Here is a 21,121-nt window from a genome sequence, read left to right as displayed (position 1 = left end):
CACAAACTCAATTTACATTACAGCACCAGTTCTCAACCAGGGGGATTTGGCCCTCCAGCCCCCCCCAGGGGACATTTGGCACTGTCAGGGGACAATCTTATCGTCACAACTGGGGAAGGGGAGTGCTAGTGGCATCTAGTGGGTATTGGGGAGAGAGACTACCAGACACCCTGCAAACACAGGATGGTCCTCCACCACAAAGAATTCTCTGGCCCAGACCATCAATAGTGCAAAGATCTGCATTGCAATCATCTGTCCTCATTGATGTTCCTGTTTAAAAAAAAAAAAAAAAAAAAAAAAAAAAAAAAAAAAAAAAAAAAAGGCCTTCTTGACCATCTGCAAGCCAAGGAGAGAGGCCTCAGGGGAAACCAAACCTGCCAACACCTTGATCTTGGACTTGTAGCCTCCAGAACTGTGAGAAAATAAATGTCTGTTGTTTTGAAAAAAACAAAACCCAGGGGCCTTCAGTGGTTTCACTTGCATGCTAACATAGCCCGCAGCTAGATTTCTTTGGATTCTTCCATAGTACTTCAGATGGTGCCATGCTTAAAGCAGATTGATTACTAATAATTATTAATTTTCTAACTAAACAGCCAGCCAGGAATTTTTTCATTAAATGTCTGGGGTATGTCATCGCAAGATTAAAAAAAAAATTGCCACATAAATGTTTGAAACGTTCTGCTCTCGTTGAGATAAAAATGCAGAAGTCTCTCTGCAGTCACCAACCAAATGTTTGTCCAACTACAGGAGAAGCTGCGGGGCGTCAGGCAGCTTCCTGTCAACTCCAGCCACAATCACACAGGCGACCTTCTGGCGGCGGCTTTCATTTCTATGTTCTTTTCGAGGAACTTGACCTTTTTGTTGGTATTCATAGGATTACCATATATGATAGCAAAACCTGGTCATCTGCATCTGAGAGAAAAATGTGAGTCTTTTGATCTGAAATGGGAGTGGTGTGGAGGAAAGTGCATCGATGATCTAAAATTGAAGTGAGGTCATGTGAGGCATGAGGGAACAGGACAGCTAGAAACTGTCCCCTAGTCTGTCACAGGTCTGCCCTGAAAACAATGGTAACTAAATAGTGGGGAGAGAAGACCATCCCGCCCATTCGCACCCCCGGGTAGCAGCACCCATAAGTCCACGGGGCGGGGGTGTTACATAGAGCACAACTGACCCAGCCGGGAGCCCACTCCTGCCCAGGCGAGGAAGCTGAGCAAAGGCGGATGGCAGCCACAGGCACACTTGTGTATGTTCCCCTCAGTAAATCTGTCTGCTCGGTGGTGGGCGGCCCTGCAGCGCAGGACAGAAGACCACGCCCACCCCATTAGATAAAAGGTCTCGGACTTAGAATATGTGTCATCCTTTCAGATGAGGGTCAGCCACCATTCTGAGTTCAGTAAAATAAACCTGAACCATGGTAAAATGACACAAACTAAAAACAACAAAGGATCAGAGGTCACCATTCAGAGTGGGCCTCTTCTCTGGATGCTTCCAAAATTCAGTATGACACAGGAGTGTTACCAGGATCTGGTCAGAAAGTCCTGGCCTCACAGACACCTGGGATGACCCCATCTCGCCCTCCCAAACGCATCCATCATACCTGAGTACAAAAGATTTACGTCTTGTAAAACGATACATGTCCCATGTGCTTCCTGCTAGAATTCTGGCTTTGGAGCAGCTCTGACAACACCCATGAGGACATCAGTCCGCATTGTCTGGGAACGACCACAGTACATTGGTTTTAGGGATCAGACGTCCTTTGGTAGGAAGTGGAAAGAAACCTTTTCTGGGGAGGCAGCAGGAGTGTTTTAATGTTTTTGTTGGGACACGGCACCCAGAGGCTCTGGTGACCGTGTGACACAGTTCTCAGCTCCTCTCCCTGCAGTCTGAGTCTGAGCTCTGGAAATCTGAGTCCAACGACAGCCACCCAGTCCTGAGGCTCTATGCAGACAGGGGTTCACTGGGCCATAACTTGTGACGCTGGCCCCCAAAGCAAAAGCACGGGCCGTTTCCCTTGAAGAGTCCACACAAGATCATTCAGCCCAGGTACTGTTCTTAACTAAGTTTCTCCGGGTAGTTCTCATTTGGGTCACTACATCTGCACCTTAGAAAATGGACCACAGGAAGGTGATCCACCCGTTCCCCCGCTAACCCCTTTGAGACGTGTGAATCTTTGGTTGTTCAATCCTGCAGAGAGGCTGGGCTCTGCCCTGAGATACGTGGAATACATAAACAGTGGAGGATCTCATAGGAGAAGCTGCATCTCTAACCCAGCAGTTCTCAGAGTAGGGCCTCCTGGAAACTGGCCAGAAGTGCAAATGCTCAGGCCCCAGCCCAGACCTACTGACCAGAAACTCTGGAGGTGGGCCCAGCGCTCTGTTTGACCAGCATGTTCAAGTTTAAGAACCAGGGGACTAAAAAATAGCATGGAACTTGACCCTCAGAAATAACAATAATAATGAGTCTGCTTAGGTTTTTCAGATGGTACTGTTGTTTATAACTTCACGATTGCACTGATAGAAATCAGAAGGAAGAGGGGAAGGAGAGGAAGAAGGAGAAAGCTGTAAAGAGTATAATTTGCCATTATCACAGTACCTAGTACTCAGCAAACACTCAATAAATACATGTTGAATGAGTGAGTGAGTGAATGTAGGAAGTTCTCCTTCAGAAACAAAACAAAACAAAATGAAGTTAAAAAGCATTCTCCACAGCTTTTCTTCCATATGACCCCAAACAAGAGAACAATATCAATAATTCTGAGAGATTCCAATAACTGTTTAGGTCTGATTTTCTGTCCTGTCAAGTCTGTGCTATCCGATATGACAGCCACTAGTCCTATGTGTCTACTGAGCCCTGGGAAAGTGGCTGATCCAGATTGAAATGGGCTGGAAGCGTGAAATACACACTGAAAAGACTCAGTACAAAAACCAAACAATGTAAAAGATTTTGTTGGTAGTTTATATTGAATACATGTTGAAATGATATTTTGAATGTACTGGGTTAAATAAAAAATTGTTAAAATTAATTTCACCTGTTCCTTTTCACTTTTAAAAATGTCACTACTAGACCATTTGCAATTACACATGTGGCCTGCATTGCATTTCTGTTGGACAGGCTGATCAGTATCGCTCAGTGAGTGCCTTTGAGTTTTGTGAGTTCGGCCTGTTTCTATTCTATTGATTTCCATTGAGTGTAAGGAGCAACCCACACATTCACTCACTCAAGGACCTTTGGACTTCAAGTTTCCATCCTTAAAGGAAACAGATTTTTAAAAGTGCACCCTCCAGATTTTGATGGTATGTAATACAGCATTCATTCACTCGGAGTTCTGTCTTTTCTTAGAAAGTGTTCATCTACAGTTTCCAAATAAATGGCCTTTACTTCTGTCCACCTATGTAAGTCAGATTTTTTTCCTACAGGAGCCCTGGAAGGTAAATTTGAATAAATGACAAGTATAAGGGATTAAAATTTTTTCAATTATAGCTGACATTCAATATTATATTAGTTTCAGGTGTACAGCATAGTGGTTAGACATGTATAACATATAACTTATGAAGTGATCCCCCTGATAAGTATTGCACCCACCTGACACTGTATATAGTTATTACAGTATTATTGACTACACTCTCTATGCTGTACTTGTGATTATTTTGTAACTGCCAGTTTGTACTTAATCCCTTCACCTTTTTCACCCTGCCCACCAACCCCTCTCCTGGCAACCATCAGTTCTCTGTTTCTATGAGTTTGTTTCTGTTTTGTTTGTTCATTTATTTTGTTTTTTAGATCCCACATATAAGTGAAGTCATGTGGTATTTGAATTTCTCTGTCTGACTTATTTCACTTAGCATAATATCCTCTAGCTTCATCCATGTTGTTTCAAATGGTTAAGGTTTCATTCTTTTTTATGGCTGAGTAACATTCCATTGTACACATGTACCAGTTCTTCTTTATCCATTTGACTTTTGATTGGAGCATTTAATCCTTTTAGATTGAAAGTAATTATTAATATATTTAATTATGTAGTTATTGCCACTTTATTGTTTTCAGGTTGTTTTTTGTAGTTTTTCTCTGTTCCTCATTCTCTTGCGTGTTGACTTTCTGTAGCATTGTGTTTAGATTCCTTTCTATTTATTTCTAGTATACCATTTGTAGATTTTTGGTTTGTGGTTACCATGTGCTTCCTATATACCAAGCTATGTTTATAGCAGTCTATTTTAAGTTGATGGTTGCTTAAGTTTGAAGACATTCTAGAATCACTACCATTTTTACTCACCCCCTCCACATTTATGTTTTTGTCATTATTATTTACTTCGTTTGTGTTTTGTATGTGTATCCCTTAATTTACTATTGTAATTACATATGATCTTCCTATTTTTGTCTTTTAATCTTTGTACTAGCTTTAGTGTTGGTTGATCCACTGCTTTTATTATGTGTTTGCCTTTGTCAGTGAGAACTTTTTTCTCTAAGATATTTTCTTATTCATATTTTTGATTTTTTTCAATCTTCTTAAAGAAGTCCCTTTAACATTTCTTGTAATACTGCTTTGCTGGTGATGAACTCCTTCAGCTTTTTCTTGTCTGGGAAGCTCTTTATCTGTCCTTCAATTCTAAACGATAGCTTTACTGGGTAGAGTAATCTTGGTTGTAGGTTCTTGCTTTTCATCACTTGGAATATTTCCTGCCACTCCCTTCGGGCCTGCAAACTTTCTGTTGAGAAATCAGCTGACAGTCTTATAGGAGCTCCCTTGTAGATAACTAACTGCTTTTCTCTTGCTGCTTTTAAGATTCTCTCTTTAACCTTTGGCATTTTAATTATGATGTTTCTTGATGTGGGCCTCTTTGGGTTCACTTGTCTGCACTTCTTGGACTTGTATGTCTATTTTCTTCACCAGGTTAGGGAAGTTTTCAGTCATTATTTCTTCAAATAAGTCTTCAATCCCTTGCTCCAAATGTGAGGAATATTTTCCTTACCCAACATAGTGGCAGGAAGAGCCCTCAATGGAGGACCTCACAATTTTCCTGGGTAGCACCACCTTCTGCGCCTCTGTTCTCTCTCACACGTGCCTTCTTCCCTCTGTGTGCTGGCCACAACTGACTCCCACTGCCCATATCAAACTCTGGACTACACAGCAGGTATTACTCTACTCGTGTTCTTAGGCAACGGTTCGTAGCCTCAGAACTTATCTACAAGAAACACAAAATAACCGTTGCTCTATCTCATATAACTCAGACTTGAATCTTCTCGGGCACAGAAGGGAAGAGAAATATACAGTCCCCCGACCCCACAAAACTGGCTGTAAATCTTTACTTTACAGCTTTCAGTTCTAAAGAAAGAAGGAGAAAAGCAGTGAGTTGGTTTGATTATAACAAAGTGTCAGAGGATGATTATTATGGTGCAGTTTCATTAATGTCACATACACCAAAGATGATCCTCAACAAAGTTCTATATTCGCAGAGGATACAAGCACATAAATGATGTAGGGGCATCTACGACAGTACAGGATAAACAGAAATGCTAAGTGTGGGTTGTTTGGTAAGTGGGTCTCCATTACATTGGATCCCTACTCCAGACTCCAGCCACAAAACACACAGATGTTTATTATGAAACAGAGTGTGAGCTGGCTCCCTAGTCTGTTAAAACAACAACAACAATGACAACAACACCACCAAAGCTCTTCCCCAAAAACCCAAAAAACTTCAGGGAATGCCTCTTGCTTCTTTGACCCCAGCGCTTGTTCTCTAAGTCATCTCTCCTGCCCAGCAGGACCATGACCACCATGCTGGTGACTGGTGACTCCTTGCCTGCACCTGCTCAGCCTCTCCTGCCTCCCCGCAGCTGAGTCCCCACCACGCCTCCTCACCCTGGTCCATTTCCTTTCTTCTCCCTGAGTCCTTTGTTTCCTTTTGTTTCTGAGCTGCCTTTCCTGCTCCTCTATACTTGTAATAAGAAAATGCCTCCCACTTCCAGGCACAATGAGCCTGCCCACTCTTCTGAATAGCCTCCTCCAGGGGATTTCTCTCCTGAAAAGCCTTTCTCGCCTCCTCTCTTCCTCACGGCCAGCGCACTCTCCAGTGTGGCCGGATCTGTTCCAGAGCCTACATTGCCCAATGCACCCTGCCAGCTCTTGGATGAAGTGCCTTATCTTTGATGTCCCTCTAATACCTTACTGACTGACTCATTCCTTTGCTCAAAGGAGCTATTGTTTCGTCATCTTGCTTTACCCTCCCAAACACACCAGTTAAAGTAATAATGATAGTAATATTCCAGTGAGTCATTTAAACAGCTCACTAATTTTGCAACACCTACAGTTTATTTGATGAATTTACACGGGTGAGCTTGTAGCTTTGCATTCTAAAATTATTAACAGACTATGTCTTTCCTTCTAAATAGTTGAACAGGCTAAATAACCTCCTAAAGTATTTAGGCTTCCTGGATTTTCATGATCAAGCAAAGGAGGAAGAAAGATTTATTTCTAGAATCACAGAAATGATAACGCTGAACTGGATCTTTTCACTCAGTGGGTGTATTGTACATGCAGTGAAATCAAGGTCCAGAGAAGTTAAAACACTTCTCGAGGTCATACAGCAAGAGCTGGGATTGAGGATGAGTCAATTTCACCACAGAGCCTGTGCACATAACTATATAGTTTACTGATCATAAAAACATATACAGACTTTGACATTGGTAAAGCACTATCTAAAGAGAAGGTATTTATTAATGCAGTTAGTATTAATAAGTAGTAATAAAGATGTCACTTACAGGTACTGCAGGCAGGTTATTACACTGAATGCTCACAGTAAATGAATCTGTAGTTTGCCAAACTCCTGAGAGCGGAAGAGGAGAGGAAGCAGCTGCTGACCATTGGAGAGGGAGGTCACAGGTTCAGTCACCAGTCATGGTGGTCACCGTGGGAAGGGGAAAAGCATCAAGGCTGTGCTTCTCAGCTTCCAATGACCCACTGGCAGTCTTGTTTAAGATGCAGATTCTGATTCAGTAGATAGACTGGGGCCTGAAGTTCTGCTCTTCTAATAAGCTCCCAGGTGACGTTGATACGGCTCTTCCATGGACCTCACTTTTCGTAGCAAGGATTTAGGGATTTAGTTTCATAAGCAAAAAAAGTCCAAGGGGAGGTTTAGGACCTGGGAGTGGAGTTGGGACCCCAGGGCTGGAGTCCCAGGGCTGTCACTGATTAGCTCTGTGTGAGCACTGGAGGATTTGAACCTGTCGCTCTCTGAGCCTCAGTTTACTAGTCTGTAAACTGAGGGAGTTGTCCAGAATGATCTCTATGACTGCTGGAATGTTCTGTGACTCAAGAGCACTGCAGCAGACCAGCACACCTGGTCAGAGAGCCCTTTTATTAGATCAAAAGTTTCTTTGTATCCACAGTTTTCTCAGTGCCCGGGGCTGGGTAAGACTGGGCGTTTAACATGCTCCAGACCACTGCTCTTTCCTTTGGCCGTATTCTTGAACCACGTGGTCCCAATTTTTCCACCCTTTTCATGCCACTGGATCCTTTATTTCCTCTCCTTGCAGCCTCTAGCTTTCCTTGCTCTCTCGCGGCTGACCTTTTCCTCACCCTGGTTATTTCATCATCCTTCCTCCTTTCGTGAGCTTGTGGATGAGGACCGATTATAATTACAGTACATTTCTTTTTTTTAAAGCAAAGCATGTCAACATTGCTCTATGCCATCATTTTGCTGATTTAACAAACTCTTTAAAGAATGTAACATTGGTGCAGTGAGAGAGTGAGACAGTGAGAGAGAGAGAGAGAGAGAGAGAGAGAGAGAGAGAGAGAGAGAGAGAGAGAAATATTTTTCCCCTTTCATGAAATGAAGAGAGACCATTGCTTTTAAGGAGGAGTTCACCAGTTCTATAGAAAAGATTCCAGTCTGTACATTCATACATGTATGCAAGTCACATCTCCCACTGTATTAAGAGAGACACCTGGTAGATTCAGGATGGGAAACATGGAGGTCGCTAAAGTACCTGCATGGATTTAGGAATTTAGATTCCTAGGTTCAGTGCAGTGTGAGCGCAAAAGTGTGATCTCATCAAGTTAAATAGTCCCCCTTGTCTCAATTTCTCTTCTTGAAAGGAGGAAATACCACTTGCCACCCACAGAGCTCTCTGGAGGACTGTGAACACAATTCTGTAAAGGGCATCCATCAAAAGAGAGGAGTTGTGGGTGGCTTTCTCCACTCCAACCATCACACAGTGAACGTCCTAAACTCAAAACAAGTAAATACGTTTGCATCAGAAGCTGTCTTCAGTTCTGACACATGGTACATTCCCACAAGTGTGGATTTCTATAGGAAGAAGAAATTACATAAGCTTCAATGAAGTTCCTGGACGAAAAACACATCCTTTCAAATCATTTGGAAAAACAAAACTCTCCGGTTCCTTCCTTCCCTCAGAACTAGACCCTTCAAAATCTTGTGGTATTTCCCCAAATACCATAATTTTGAATTGTGACATCTGGTTTCCAGATCTCCCAGGCTGGGAGTTTTTTTTTTTTTTTTTTTTTTTTTAAAAGACAATCAGGAATTCTGACTTTCTGAGCCACCACCCTGCGTCTGTGTGGGAGACTCAATGCCTATTCTTCCCTGGTATCAGTACACACTAGATGATTCTAGCATTTCCCCACAAACAAGGAATCTACTCTTTTTTATTCCTAGAATGCCAGTTTCTTCAAAAGCCTGTGTCTCTTCCCGAAGGTATTTCAGACATGGTGGGACGCCCTCACTCCCCACTGTCCTTAGCTCCTTCACAAGCATCACGGGATATCTAGACATCCGAGAGATTCCAACTGGACAAAAGGCCCCTATATCTTCAGGTGGCTCCAGGAGAGGTGCCAGATTGTCTGGAGTTTCCCTGCAGTTCTTCCTTCTCCACCCACTTGGGCCCAGGTTTGGAGAACCAGGCCCTCTAGCCACTGCGTGCTGGGCTTGGCTCTCTATTTCTAAGCTGTGGATGTGATGGGGCGAGGCAGCTGGTGGGACAGGAGAGTGGGGGGGCTGTGTGATGCTGCCATGGGGGGGGGGAGACAGAACACACAGGAAGTGCTACCTGCTCCAGCGGGCCCAGGAATCTCCCCCTCGGGGCCTGGCTCCCCAAGGCAACTAGACGGTGGGTACTACCCTGCAGTGGGTAAGCACCCGGGTATGACGGCAGATGGACCTGCACAGACTCCCAGCTCTGGCCAAATGGCCTTTGGCAAATCACTTTCCTTTCTGAGCACTGGCTTTCTCATAAATAAAACAGAAACATTTACGGTGACTAAATACCATCGAGTGGCTGTTGTGGGTATTAAATGAGATCGTCATGGGAAGACCTTAGCATGATGCCTGGCACAAGAGAAGCACTTAATGAAAAAAATAGCTATTAATATTCTTCTACCTGTTCACAGTGGACCAATAAACCAATTACTTTACAGGAAAAGCACAGGGAATATTTTATTTTAATGGACACAGGTAAATGCTTAAGCTGGTGCCTGGACGAGAAAGTCTGAAAGCTAATGAAGTGGCATCACAGTAACTCTGAAAAGAACAGGGCAGAAAGTGGCAGGGGAGAGAGAACGGTAAAGGTGGGAGGGCATCCCGCCCAGGCGGGTATGACGCAGTTCTGAACAGTCTGCTGGGCCCTCAAAGAACACACACGAGATGCTGAAATGACCATGGCAAACAAAAGTTACATAAAGGGTAAATTGTGGTAATTTTGTAGGAGAGTAGGGGGATGCAAAGAAGAATTGGGGGAAATGTTGCCTTCTGAAAAGAAAACTGGCAAAATTCAATCAAATTAACCACCTATGATGCCTGCCATTTTTGTTTTCTTTTTTAGTGTATTCAGCAGCGTGGACATCTCGTGTACAGTACACAAAGTGACTAGAAAGTGTATGGAAGATTTAATCACAGATTAATCACAAACAGTAGAATGATCATCAAGCAAAAAATAAGAAACCATCAAATCTTAAAGCAATTTAAGTGTGAATATTACCATTAGAAATAACCAGACCAAAAAAAAAATCAATAATGGCTTAAAAAAATTTGCATGGTAAAAATTAAATCATCAGGAAAATTAGTCTTAGTAGAAATAACATTAATAGTTCTGTAAGGAAATTCATAATATCAGCTTTCATGCTATAAAAAACCCGATCAATAAAAAAAAAACCTCAGTTATAAATTTTATGCAGAAGAAATTACTCCAATAAAAATAATTTTAGTAAAACAAAAATGGAAATGGGGAAAAAACTGGAAACAGTTTAGCTTTGCAGTAGAGAAAATTGATTAAGGTCCTAAATTGGCTTCATAGTGAAAGTATTTCTTTCAACAAAAACCCAGGCATGCTGTTAAAACTCCAATTACAATGTTTCTACTCTTAAACACAGAAGCTGTCTTTGGGGAAAAAACTCTAGCAACGCAACCTGGTGGTGAAAGCATCCTGTTTCCAGGGAACTCTAGGCAGGCCCTGTGCTCTCTGGGATGGTGCAGAATTGGGCTGCTGCCAGGACCAGGGCTTCTGCAGGGTCGGGAAGCTGCTATGCCATGCCTCCTGACCATCTCCTCTAGAGGAGATCCAGTCCGAGGACTCATTTAGGAAATAATGGAAGATACACTGGAGTCTTAGAAGCAGTGATTGGTTCTGTGTACTGTAAGAAAAATTGGTGGATGAGAGTATGACCAAAAGAGTGGGGGTAGGGAATGAGAGAGGGAGAAGCAGGAGAAGGAGGAGGGGAAAGAGGAAGGAGGGAGGGAAGGAGGGAGGGAAGGAACGAGATGGAGGGAGACAGACGAGAGGAGAGGGAAGGCAGACACACACGTGCCCACTGGGCCTAGCAGAGTGGGACTCCAGCGAGCCAATAAAAGGTGCAGAGTGGGGACAGTAACAATGCTTCAGATTCTGCCATGGCACGGGTGACTTTTCTAACGACCACCCAGATTCTTTTGATCTGATTCCACACTCGCCAAGCAACTGTTAGATCACTTATTGGTGTGGGGGACCTTCATGTGGGGGAGAGATTCCTAGGGACTAGCCTTGCTTCTGGAGCCAAACAGGCAGGCAAGTTGCATTGCAGCCCGTGGTGGACTTCCCTGCCTTGGCACCCTCAGGACTGTTGAGGGGCTGGGGACATAAGTGGAGGTAGCCCCCCTTCCTCCTTTTCCCTGTTTTGATGCCTAGAAAGATCTATCCCTAATTGAAACGAAATACTTTGGTTCCAAATCAGTTGCTTAGTATCTGATCATCCCTGAACAAACTGAAAATATTGAGTTTCTGAAACTGTAAAGCTCCCAAGCCAGACTCTGGCAACCCACGGCGAGACCTCCCTGGGCCCCTGCTGCGGCTCTTTGCTGTCTTTTTAGCTGCTACGTAAGTTACTGGGAAAGTTCTTTCAGAAAAAGAAGAGTAAGGCGTTTCAAGAGACTTGTAACAGATTCTGAGACACAGGGCCTCCTGCTCACCACCTACTCCTCCCCAGGAAGCTGAATGGGGGGAAAAGCTGATCAGATTCTTGGCAAATCTTCAACAAATTACTCAGATGGCTGGTTTCAAGTGGCTCCTAGGAGCTTCTGGAAGGAGAGGTATACTACGGATAATTAGAATTAATAACCCTCATAATAAAAAGTTCCCAAATCTCATTTTCACCTTTCCTTCTTTAGTAGATTGTACTAAATAAATGTGCTAAGATTTCATTGAAACATAATCTTTTCCACAGCCAAGTAACATATGGGAGGAATCCTTATTAAGTATGAGACCCACGAGGTACCAGCACTGCCGTTTATTCCTATCACGTTTCAGGTCCCTTTTTATGAGAATCTATGTTTGTAGAAGGTGAAGAGAGAAATGGGTGGGAAAAGAGGAGACTTTCTCTTCAAAAAATACTACCATTCACTGAGCTAACCCTGACAAGAATCTTACAGGACCTGTGTCATTTTTCCCAGTTACAGATGAGAATGAGGAGGAAGGCTCTTTAGAAAGTAGCCTAAAGCCACAGGGCTGGAGAATGGGAGAAGCCCTTTTCCTTCTTCTTCTGCCCTATCTTCCTCGTCTCTCCTCCTTTATTTTATTTATTTATTTTTCAATTAAAGTTCATTGGGGTGACAATTGTTAGCAAAGTTACACGGATTTCAGGTGTACAGTTCTGTGTTACATCATCTATAAATCCCATTGTGTGTTCACCACCCAGAGTCCGTTCTCCTTCCATCACCATATATTTGATCTCCTCCTTTATTTTTGAGTTTATTGAGGTATAGCTTACATACCACGACAGTTATCCATGGTAAGTGCACAATAGGCTAATTTTTAGTAAATTTATTAGATTGTGCAACGAGTACCACAGTCTAACTTTAGACCCTTTTCATTACTCGGGAAAGTTCTCCCATGTGTGCGTGTGTCCACCCCTTGGTCCTATCCCCAGCCTGGGCAACTACGGATCTGCATTCTGTCACTTAAGATTTGCCCTTTCTGGGCATTTCATATAAACAGAATCACACATTATATGGTCTTCTGGTCTGGCTTCCTTCACTTTCATCTTGTTTTTAAGGTTCATCCATGTTGTAGCATATGTCAACACTTCGCTCTTTTTTTATTGCTTAACAGTATTCCATGTGTGGATATGCCACACATTGTTCTTCAGTTTGCCCACTGATGATCATGTGGGTGTTTCCAGTTTCTGGATGTTAGGTATAATGCACATACAAGGACATATGTTTTCATCTCTTTTGCATATGTACCTAGGAGGGGAATTGCTGGGTCATATGGTACCTCTATGTTGAACTTCTTGAGGAATTTTGAGGAAGCTGTTTTCCAAAGTGGCTGCAACGTTTTCCATTCCTGCTAGTAATACATGAGAGTTCCCATTTCTCCACATCTTCACCAACATTTATTATTGTCAGTCTCTTTGATGAGAGCCACTCCCGTGGGTGTGAAGTAGTACTTCATTGTGGTTTTGCTTTGCATTTCCCTAATAACCAACGATGGTGAGCATCTGTTCATGTGCTTTTTGGCCATTCAGATATCTTCTCTGCTAAAATGTTATGTTTAAATCTTTTACCCATTTTGAGATGAGTTGTGTTATTATTCAATTGTAAGAGATCTTTACATATTCTAGATATAAGAACAGGAAACTTTATCAGATATATGATTTGCAAATATTTTTCTCCCAGTCTATGCTTTTCATTTTCTTTTTCTTAATGGCGTGTTTTGATTTTCATTTTCTTAACGGTGTGTTTGAAGGACCAAAGTTTTAAATCAATAATTTTTTTCTCTTACAGATCATGCATATCTAAGAACAGTTTGCCTAACCCAAGGTCACGAAAGCTTTCTCCAGCAGCTCGATCACTTTAGCTCTTATATTTAGGTCTCTTACCCATTTTGAATTAACTTTTGAATTCATCTTTTTACATAGGGACAGCAAATTTCTTTACTTGTTATGGGTTTCTTCAGGTTTTCTATTTCTTCTTTAGTCTTTTTTTTTTTTTTCTTTTTGGTATTTGTAGCTTTCTAAGAATTTGTTCATTCATTTTAAGGTGTCTAATTTGTGGCATACAGTTCAAATCCTTTTTAAATTTCTGTAGGGTGAATGGTGATGCCCCGCTTTCATTCCTGATTTGGGTAATTTGTATATTCTCTCCTTGGGCAGGGAGAGGATGGTGTGGTGAAAGGTTTGTCAATTGTGTTGATCTTTTCAAAGAATTGACTTTTGGTCTCACTGATTTTCTGTTGTTTTCTGTATTCTACTTCACTAATTTCCAGTCTTATCTTTAATACCTCCTTCTAGTGCTGGCTTTGTTTATTCTTCTCTAATTCCTTGAGGTGAAAGTTTCACTCACTGTTTTCTTCTATACTCCACTCCAAATCAAGTCAGGCCCTCAGACAGGGAGGCTGCTGGTCTTCAGGGCTGTTCCTGTCCAAGTAGAATTTCCTCACCTTCAGAATTTAGGGTGGGAGTTGGAGCACACTCCGGTGAGAATGCCACAGACACCCATTATTCTTACCTGAAGTTCAATAGTTTTTTTCCCCGATAACTGCTCCCCAAAATAGTCGATTCCATAGCCATGAAATGACTGTTTCTGACTATTTTGTCTAGTTTTGTCATTACCTTTTTGGGGAGAGGATGTGTTGAGCTAGTCATTTCTGCCACACCAAAGTCCTGTCTCTAAAGCCCCCTCTTCTCTCCTTCACAGGAAACGAAATTTGGTTTCATCCTTTACCCCATTTAGTTCTCTCACAGAATCTATGTCTCTGGGGGCATGAGGGCAGAGCTGGTTTTAAAAAAATACTTATGGTGAAAAATACTACTTTGAGGTTATCGATTTTAAGCAAAAAAAAACCAAAAAAAAAAACACTTTAATGAATCATTCAACTTCCTCGGTATTAACAAGGATGAATAGAAACAGTGCTCACCGAATCTGCATGTATAGTAGAGAACTCCAGGCTTTACCACCCTTGTAAGAAGGGCAGAAAACCGGTTCCTACTCCTGCTGATTTGGCAGATGCTCCTCACACTACCGTGTTTGCCCGAAAATAAAACCGGGTCTTATGTTAATTTTTGCTCCAAAAAACGCATTAGGGCTTATGTTCAGGGGATGTGATCCTGAAAAAATCATGCTATGGCTTATTTTCCGGTTAGGTCTTCTTTTGGGGGAAACACGGTAACTGGGAGGTGGGGACCGAAAACAGGGTCACAGCAGGACAACAGGTAAGGACCAGGGTGGGGAGCGGGGCTCCGTGCGCACTCCTCACGCAGAGGATTTTCAAGCTACATGCTAATGTGATATGGGCATAGACTATGCGGTTTCTAGAGGCCCAGTTCTATTCCTTGAAGGAAACTGGGCCTGACATCCCTCTCTCCCCTCTGACATGACAACCTGGAAGGAACGAGGGCTGAAACCCAGGAGACCTGAGTTTGAGGCTCTGGCTCTGCCACTTTCTCCCATTTAACCTCTTTGGGGCTTAGTTTCCTTATTTGTGAAATGGGTGAAATAATAAAGTCTTCCCCACAAACTGGCTTGGAAGTGAGCAAGTTCAACAATAACCTTTATAAATTATTAATGTGCTATAAATGTAAGACTTTAAATTATGAATTAATGCCCTGTCTTAAAATCCCAAGATGCAATGGCTAAGAAAGAGATGGTCTCCCCACTGCCGATCTTCCTTCCCTCCCTCAGGACACAAGAAGGCTGCTGCCGAGCAGACTATCGACCATACACTCCCACTATTGACTCCTTTACTGCTCCCTTCCCGTGAGCCAGGGACAAATCATGGAGGCAGGCCAGGCGCCCAGGAGGACACAGCTGTGGGAATGGTAGACCAGATGGTCTCTCTAGCAAGACCCACACTTGCATCTCTTTACACTGTGGAAAGGGGGTTCTTTTGGCTGAGTGAGGCTGGGAAGAACAGCCCAGAGAGTCTGAGAGCCACGGAGAGAACCATCTCTGTTAAATGATTTGTTATGTCTAAACTTTGCATTCATACTGAGTCACCACAGCCCCTCTGCCACTCCTGTCAAATTATCAGTGCACCACAGCAAAGCTACATATTCACAAGTGCAAACTTTTAAAAGCAAGAAAAAAAGCTCTCTTTTTAATTAGAAAACAAGGACTACAAAAGTTTGTTGTGTAAGGGATTAGGATTTGTTTTAATATCTTAATAAAGTAGACTGTGGTAAGCTTTTAATCCTAGGATTTCAATATCTAAGGAAAAATAAAGCTATTCATCTCAATATATATCACAAATATATATCTTCTTTATGCCATAATAAAGGAAATTCTGGCTCCTAGGCTGAATAGAGAAGACAGTGGTCTAAGATGTAACCTTTCCAGGTTTATATTCTATTATGGGAACTAGAGTTAGGCTACGTGATTATAAAAGGGAATAGAGAGCAGCCCCCAACAGCTAGAGAACCTTCACGATGGAGGCTCCTTTTCAAAGCAGATTCAGACTCTTGGGTTTCATGGAAACATCAGGAAACAGAGTTCAGTTGGCAGTGCCTTGGTTGATGGCACCACCAGCCCGCCTCGGGTGCACCAGTCCCTCGGCCTTACCTCTCTGACCACTTTACATCCCACCTCCTACTCAGGTCATCCTGCTGGCCAAGAGAATGAAGACTTAGGGGACTCCTCCCCGGTTACTCGTCACTGTCCAGCACCCTGCCCTCCTGCCCGGGCAGCTCAGCTGAGCACACGTGGCAAGGAACCAGAGGCCAGGGGCAGATCTTTAGGGTTACCTATTTGCCTTTCCAGGTCAGCGGCTTCGTCAGGCGTGGCTCGAGGAAGGACTCCAGGGTCACTGAAGCTGGTGCGAAGCAGGGTCCCCATCACAAAGAAGAACAGAATGCCACCAACCACGGGGATGGCAGGGGTGATTTTCACTGCTAGATACGGGCAGCTGCCAGCAGGTTGGGAAGGGAGGAGGGGAAGGGAAAAAGAAAAGAAAGACAATGTCAGTCATCAATAGTAAACAGCCTATGTTTTCCAAGAATTCAAAGGCTTCTTTGGAGAAGCAAAATTGACTTCCATTAAAAATTCATCGACACTAAGTATTTACATTTGGGATGGTCTACAATTCTCTCTTGTGGACAATTTAACCCTCCCTTCCCAGCCACAAGCCAGGCTTTCTGCTCCCACAGTACGACCCGGGAAAGGCCAAAGAATGAAAACAAGCCTGCTTGCACAATCAATTAAGGTGTACAGAGGTTGTACGCTTTGCACTGTAGACACAGCTCGTGAATCTATATAACCCTGTCACCCTTCCTTGGAATTGCATAACATGAAAAGATACCAACTTAGAACCGTCTTTCTCAGACCCAGCCTTTCCTCTCCGGGTCAAACAACTTGGAGCACAAAATGCTGAGAACCACAAATCCCCCTTCAAAAAGCAAGAAACTATTTGTCAATATTTTGGAGCTAATCTATCCAAAAGAGGTTAATGAGCTATGGAAATGAACTTGCAGTTTCTCAAGAAGATTACAGAGATTTAGGCAGCTGGGATGTAACAATCTCGTGCTCTTCCAGAAGACATCTGAGCTACCGTTGACGAACATGGCCCAACTCACGCCATGAAACCCTTTCACTGTCCTTACTCCCATCAGCTGACATGCAGCTGGGATTGTGGTGAGTCAGGGAGAGGCGTCCTTGGGACAGACTAAAGTCTATGCCAGCGGGCTCTGGGGACCCAGGAGCCAGGGCAGCTTGAAGCACCACGCCCTGGCCCACTGTCATTGCCCGTAACTCCACAGAGGTGGCAGAGTGGGAATTAGCTCAACGCTTGGAGTGAAGGACAGAATCTTCAATGACTGCTCAATCCATTGTTACCACATCCCATAACATCATGGGCGTCAGGAACACAACACGGAATCACAGAATTGTAACATCTAGAGGGCAAAGAGCCCCCTCCTCAGGTGATACTCTCCCAGATACTGAGGACGAAAGAGAGAGAGGGAGCTGGAGAAGAAATGATTAGACTGGCACCCCGTTCCTGCATGGTGTTTGCAGGGGAGGTGATGAGGCCCCTTATGGGATGGCAAGGAGCTGTTGGCAACAGTCCAGGCCTTGAGGACCCCAGGCCGTGACCCCCTTTGCTGAGGCCAGAAACAAGCTAGAGCACCAGGTCTTCAAGAGGCACGTGGCGCGGACTTGTGGCGTGGTCACTGTAAACTCAAGACCATAGGCCTTTCCTGAATTCCCCGCTCTGTGGAAACCCAGAGACTCTGCAACAAGGTGAAGAAGGTGCAGTAGTGACCCCAAACATGACTAGGTGGGATTTCCTGCTAGGCAGCTGATCTCCAAAAGAATTATATGATTTAAAGAGACAAAAATATATGACATTTCTAACGTCTCTTTCATCTCTCTCACACCAAACCCCCCGTAGACACTGAACAAGACAAACAGCAAAAACAGTATCATGTGACACTTCAGCTGAACTACCAGTTGTGACTTCTTCTCTGCACAGGATTCATGGGAGTCCATAAAAACTGTTGTCCTTTCTGCATCAATAGGACCCCAACCAAACTCCCAGACACTTAGAGCCGTTTTAACATCCTCAGAGATTCTTATAGGAAACTGAATTTGCAAAGAGAGCAAGAAGATATAAAGAACTTGTTGTGGAAAAAAGGAACATAAGAGTGTCTAACCTAAAGAAGTGCCCTTTGTGAAAGTATTCATTGAATTACAAAAACGATGTTTTAAATCCATCTGACTTTCCTCTGTGTAAGAAAGTGTCATTCCTATTCCTCAAGTGTTTTCAGGCAAATACTAACAATTTAGTGACCTTTCAGTTTTTCTGAAAAATTTGATTTTATGATTTTAGGTCCTAAAAAGCTTCAAGTTAAATAAACAAACATTTAAGAAACCGGAGATGCCACAATCTGGCAAATAGCACTTAGTGTACAGTCCTGGATTTATAAAGGTAGTATTTTTCTGTACTAGTCCTGGCAATTACAGTAGATCACAGAGACAATACAATGTGGTTTAAGTTATTTGCGCTTGAGTGCCTGTTAATTTTTTCAGACCTGTCCAGGAATAGAGGAAGAGTCTAGTTCAAAAGTGAATGCCTACTACCTGCCAGGGTTTCTTCTAACTGTGTGACTGCTGGTTGTCCAACATGGAAGAATCATGCGTGAATCTGAAATATAAATTTTTCGGTCTCCTTTTTGAACCGGCTCCTATTCCTGCCACAGCGTGAAAACTCAGATGGGTCCCAGGACTTTCCTGGTCATGAGATGTAGCTAACAGGAAATCCTTCAGTCACTTTAAGTAGCAAACTGTCTTCATTTAGGTAACTAAACGTGTACCAATCCCAGAAGTTTAATAGTGCAAACTTCTAACTCAATTTTGAGTTAAACCTCCTCCACTTCCCCAGCTGGCCAAGTACAGTTTCTGGCCCTCCATGGCTGGAGGGTAGAAAGGGGGGCCGGAAAGCGCTGGTTTGAAGAGCTGTGTCCCAGGTGTCTCTGCACTCTCTGGGTCTACCAGATGTTTCAATCTGGCTCTCTTGAGTCTGCGAGCTCTTCAGAACCCTGCGTGGGAACCCAAGTGTGTGGACTTGGGTCCCGTGGACACCACCACCCTTCTCTTTTCTTATATAGAGAGCGGGTAGACCAGGGTCCGTCCTCCCATCTCGCTTTCGCCCCCATTCCCTTCCTCTCGCCAACCACATAGAGTACTGCACTGAATTCCGCGACTCTGGGCTTCTGTCACCTGGGGGACAGCTGGAATAGCCATCTAAGCCCTCTGCCTGCCACAGGCTCCCTTTCAATCTGCCCTAATCATGCCGCCAGATCTATGACACATGTCTCTGCTCAAAAGTCTGCCACGATTCCCCTTTTCCTGCCAAAGTAAGTTCAAGCTCCTTGTCTGGCATTCATATCCCATTGCACGTACTGGTCTCAAGTCTCTCCTTCTCATCCTCCGTCACTCTCCCCTGGTCACACACGCGAGGACCGCTACCCTGACCCCTCAGCCTTCCCAAACAGGCCCCTACTCGTCCAGCCCTTGCATCTGGAAAGCCCTCATGCCCATCTCAGCTCGTTAAAGCCTCCCCAGGTTTCAAGTTCCTATCGAGACTGTGTGGAAAGTTATTCCTGGCTCACCCCCAAGCAGAAGTGATGGCTTCTTTCTCTGAACCCCCGTAACATTTTTGTTTGCTCCTCCCTGTGGTACTTACGTCTGTTTGCGGACATGCCTCAGGGAACCCACTGGATTGGAGTCCTGCAGGGTGAGACTGGGCGTTGTCTAGCTTTGTGTCCTTCACAGCACCTAGCTCAATGCATCATACATGGGAGGTATTTGGGAAATACTTGTTGAGTAACTGAATGAATGGGGCCCATTGACTGAACTTTACTGCAACACAGAAAAGAGCAGGAAAATCAAATCAGCCATAACCTCAACAATGCACCTTGTGTCTAAAACTCGCTTCTCTGTCTTCTAAGCTTGCTCGTTCCTACCACTTCCTCCCCACATGCTAAGGACACGTCATGTCCAGGAGGCTTCCCCAGCTCGGAGGAGTGGATTCTCCTTAGTTCACGGAGTTGAGTGTGCAAGGTGAACGCATTCCGTAAGCATTGACTAGAACCCCGAATCCCTCCATGCTCTAAAGTTCTAGCAGATGAAGCGCCTTATGGTACCACTTCGTACAATACGAGGTGCTTTGTGACGGTCCCCTGTCCTACCAGCTTCTGTGTGACAAAGAACCATGTTAATTTCTCTTCAAAATCTTAAACAACGTTCTGTATCAAAGCAGCAGAATTCACGCCCCTAAGCAGACTAAGAGACCAGTGCTACACAGACACCTTCCAGATGCTGCTCAGAAAAAGCCGAGAGCACCCACAGTCCTTCTGGGAAAGACAAGGCAGGAAGCAGACCCTGCTCACGACAGATCGTGAGACCTCTGGAAGGAGGCGAGACTAGTGCAAAATCTCGCTCAACACACAGCCATCGGCAGGGCTTAGCAGCTCAAGTACCTCGAGAAGCAAAAATAATTCTTAGCCCGAGTTCAGACAACTTGAAAATGGCTCCTTCACATGCCTGAACAACTGTGGCTGGGATCCCCAATTCTGAGCGCCATCTGTGATGAGGAAGAGTCCTTCCCCCAAGGGTCTGGATTTGATACAACATGACGAGGCCGCTGCCAAAGCTATAAACACCAAATGGAGTCCTCTTTCGGTCGGAAGAACTGTGACCTACATACAGTCCACGGCTGTGTGGAAAACAGGCTACCAGAGTCTTCGTCTTCATAAAGCTCAATGGGAAAGTGACAGGAGGAACAAGAATCTGAAAGCATGCATTTTCATAACATAAAAGAAATGAGCTATTTCAGCACCAGCCGAAACAAATGCTAACATGATGAAAAGACTTTACAACGCTTCACACACATCAGTGTGAGCTGTTTGACTTTTGATACGATGACTGAATGCCTATTACAAACTGTTAACTCATTGTTCATTCGAGGGAAAGAAGGTCCTTCCCAGGTAGTAAGTAGAAAATGTAGCACTGCCAAAGATTAGAAGGAATTTTTTCAGTTCTAATAGCAACCTTCTCACACCTTTGGTAAAAATAATTATTTGTCTTTTGATTTTTACCCATGAAGGGTGGAACTGTTTTCTGGGTGCTATATTATCTGACACCAC

The 21,121-nt window shown here is 43.7% G+C and overlaps 1 protein-coding gene across 4 annotated transcripts in view; it reads right to left on the bottom strand.

The window, feature by feature from the left end:
- ZDHHC14 (zinc finger DHHC-type palmitoyltransferase 14) overlaps nt 1-21,121 on the bottom strand; it is a 252,179-nt gene that overhangs the window by 97,898 nt on the left and 133,160 nt on the right. For 3 of the 4 annotated variants that reach the window (XM_033098468.1, XM_033098478.1, XM_033098487.1), the window contains exon 2: nt 16,223-16,383. In XM_033098468.1, the coding sequence (XP_032954359.1) occupies nt 16,223-16,383 (161 nt within the window). Of the gene's footprint in view, nt 1-16,222; nt 16,384-19,659; nt 19,812-21,121 lie in introns of those variants that run through there. The other variant, XM_033098497.1, reaches the window with a different exon arrangement.

Source organism: Rhinolophus ferrumequinum, chromosome 3, assembly GCF_004115265.2.
Source record: "Rhinolophus ferrumequinum isolate MPI-CBG mRhiFer1 chromosome 3, mRhiFer1_v1.p, whole genome shotgun sequence".
In the NCBI taxonomy this organism is placed as follows: domain Eukaryota; kingdom Metazoa; phylum Chordata; class Mammalia; order Chiroptera; family Rhinolophidae; genus Rhinolophus; species Rhinolophus ferrumequinum.
This window is presented reverse-complemented; position numbering and strand designations above follow the sequence as displayed.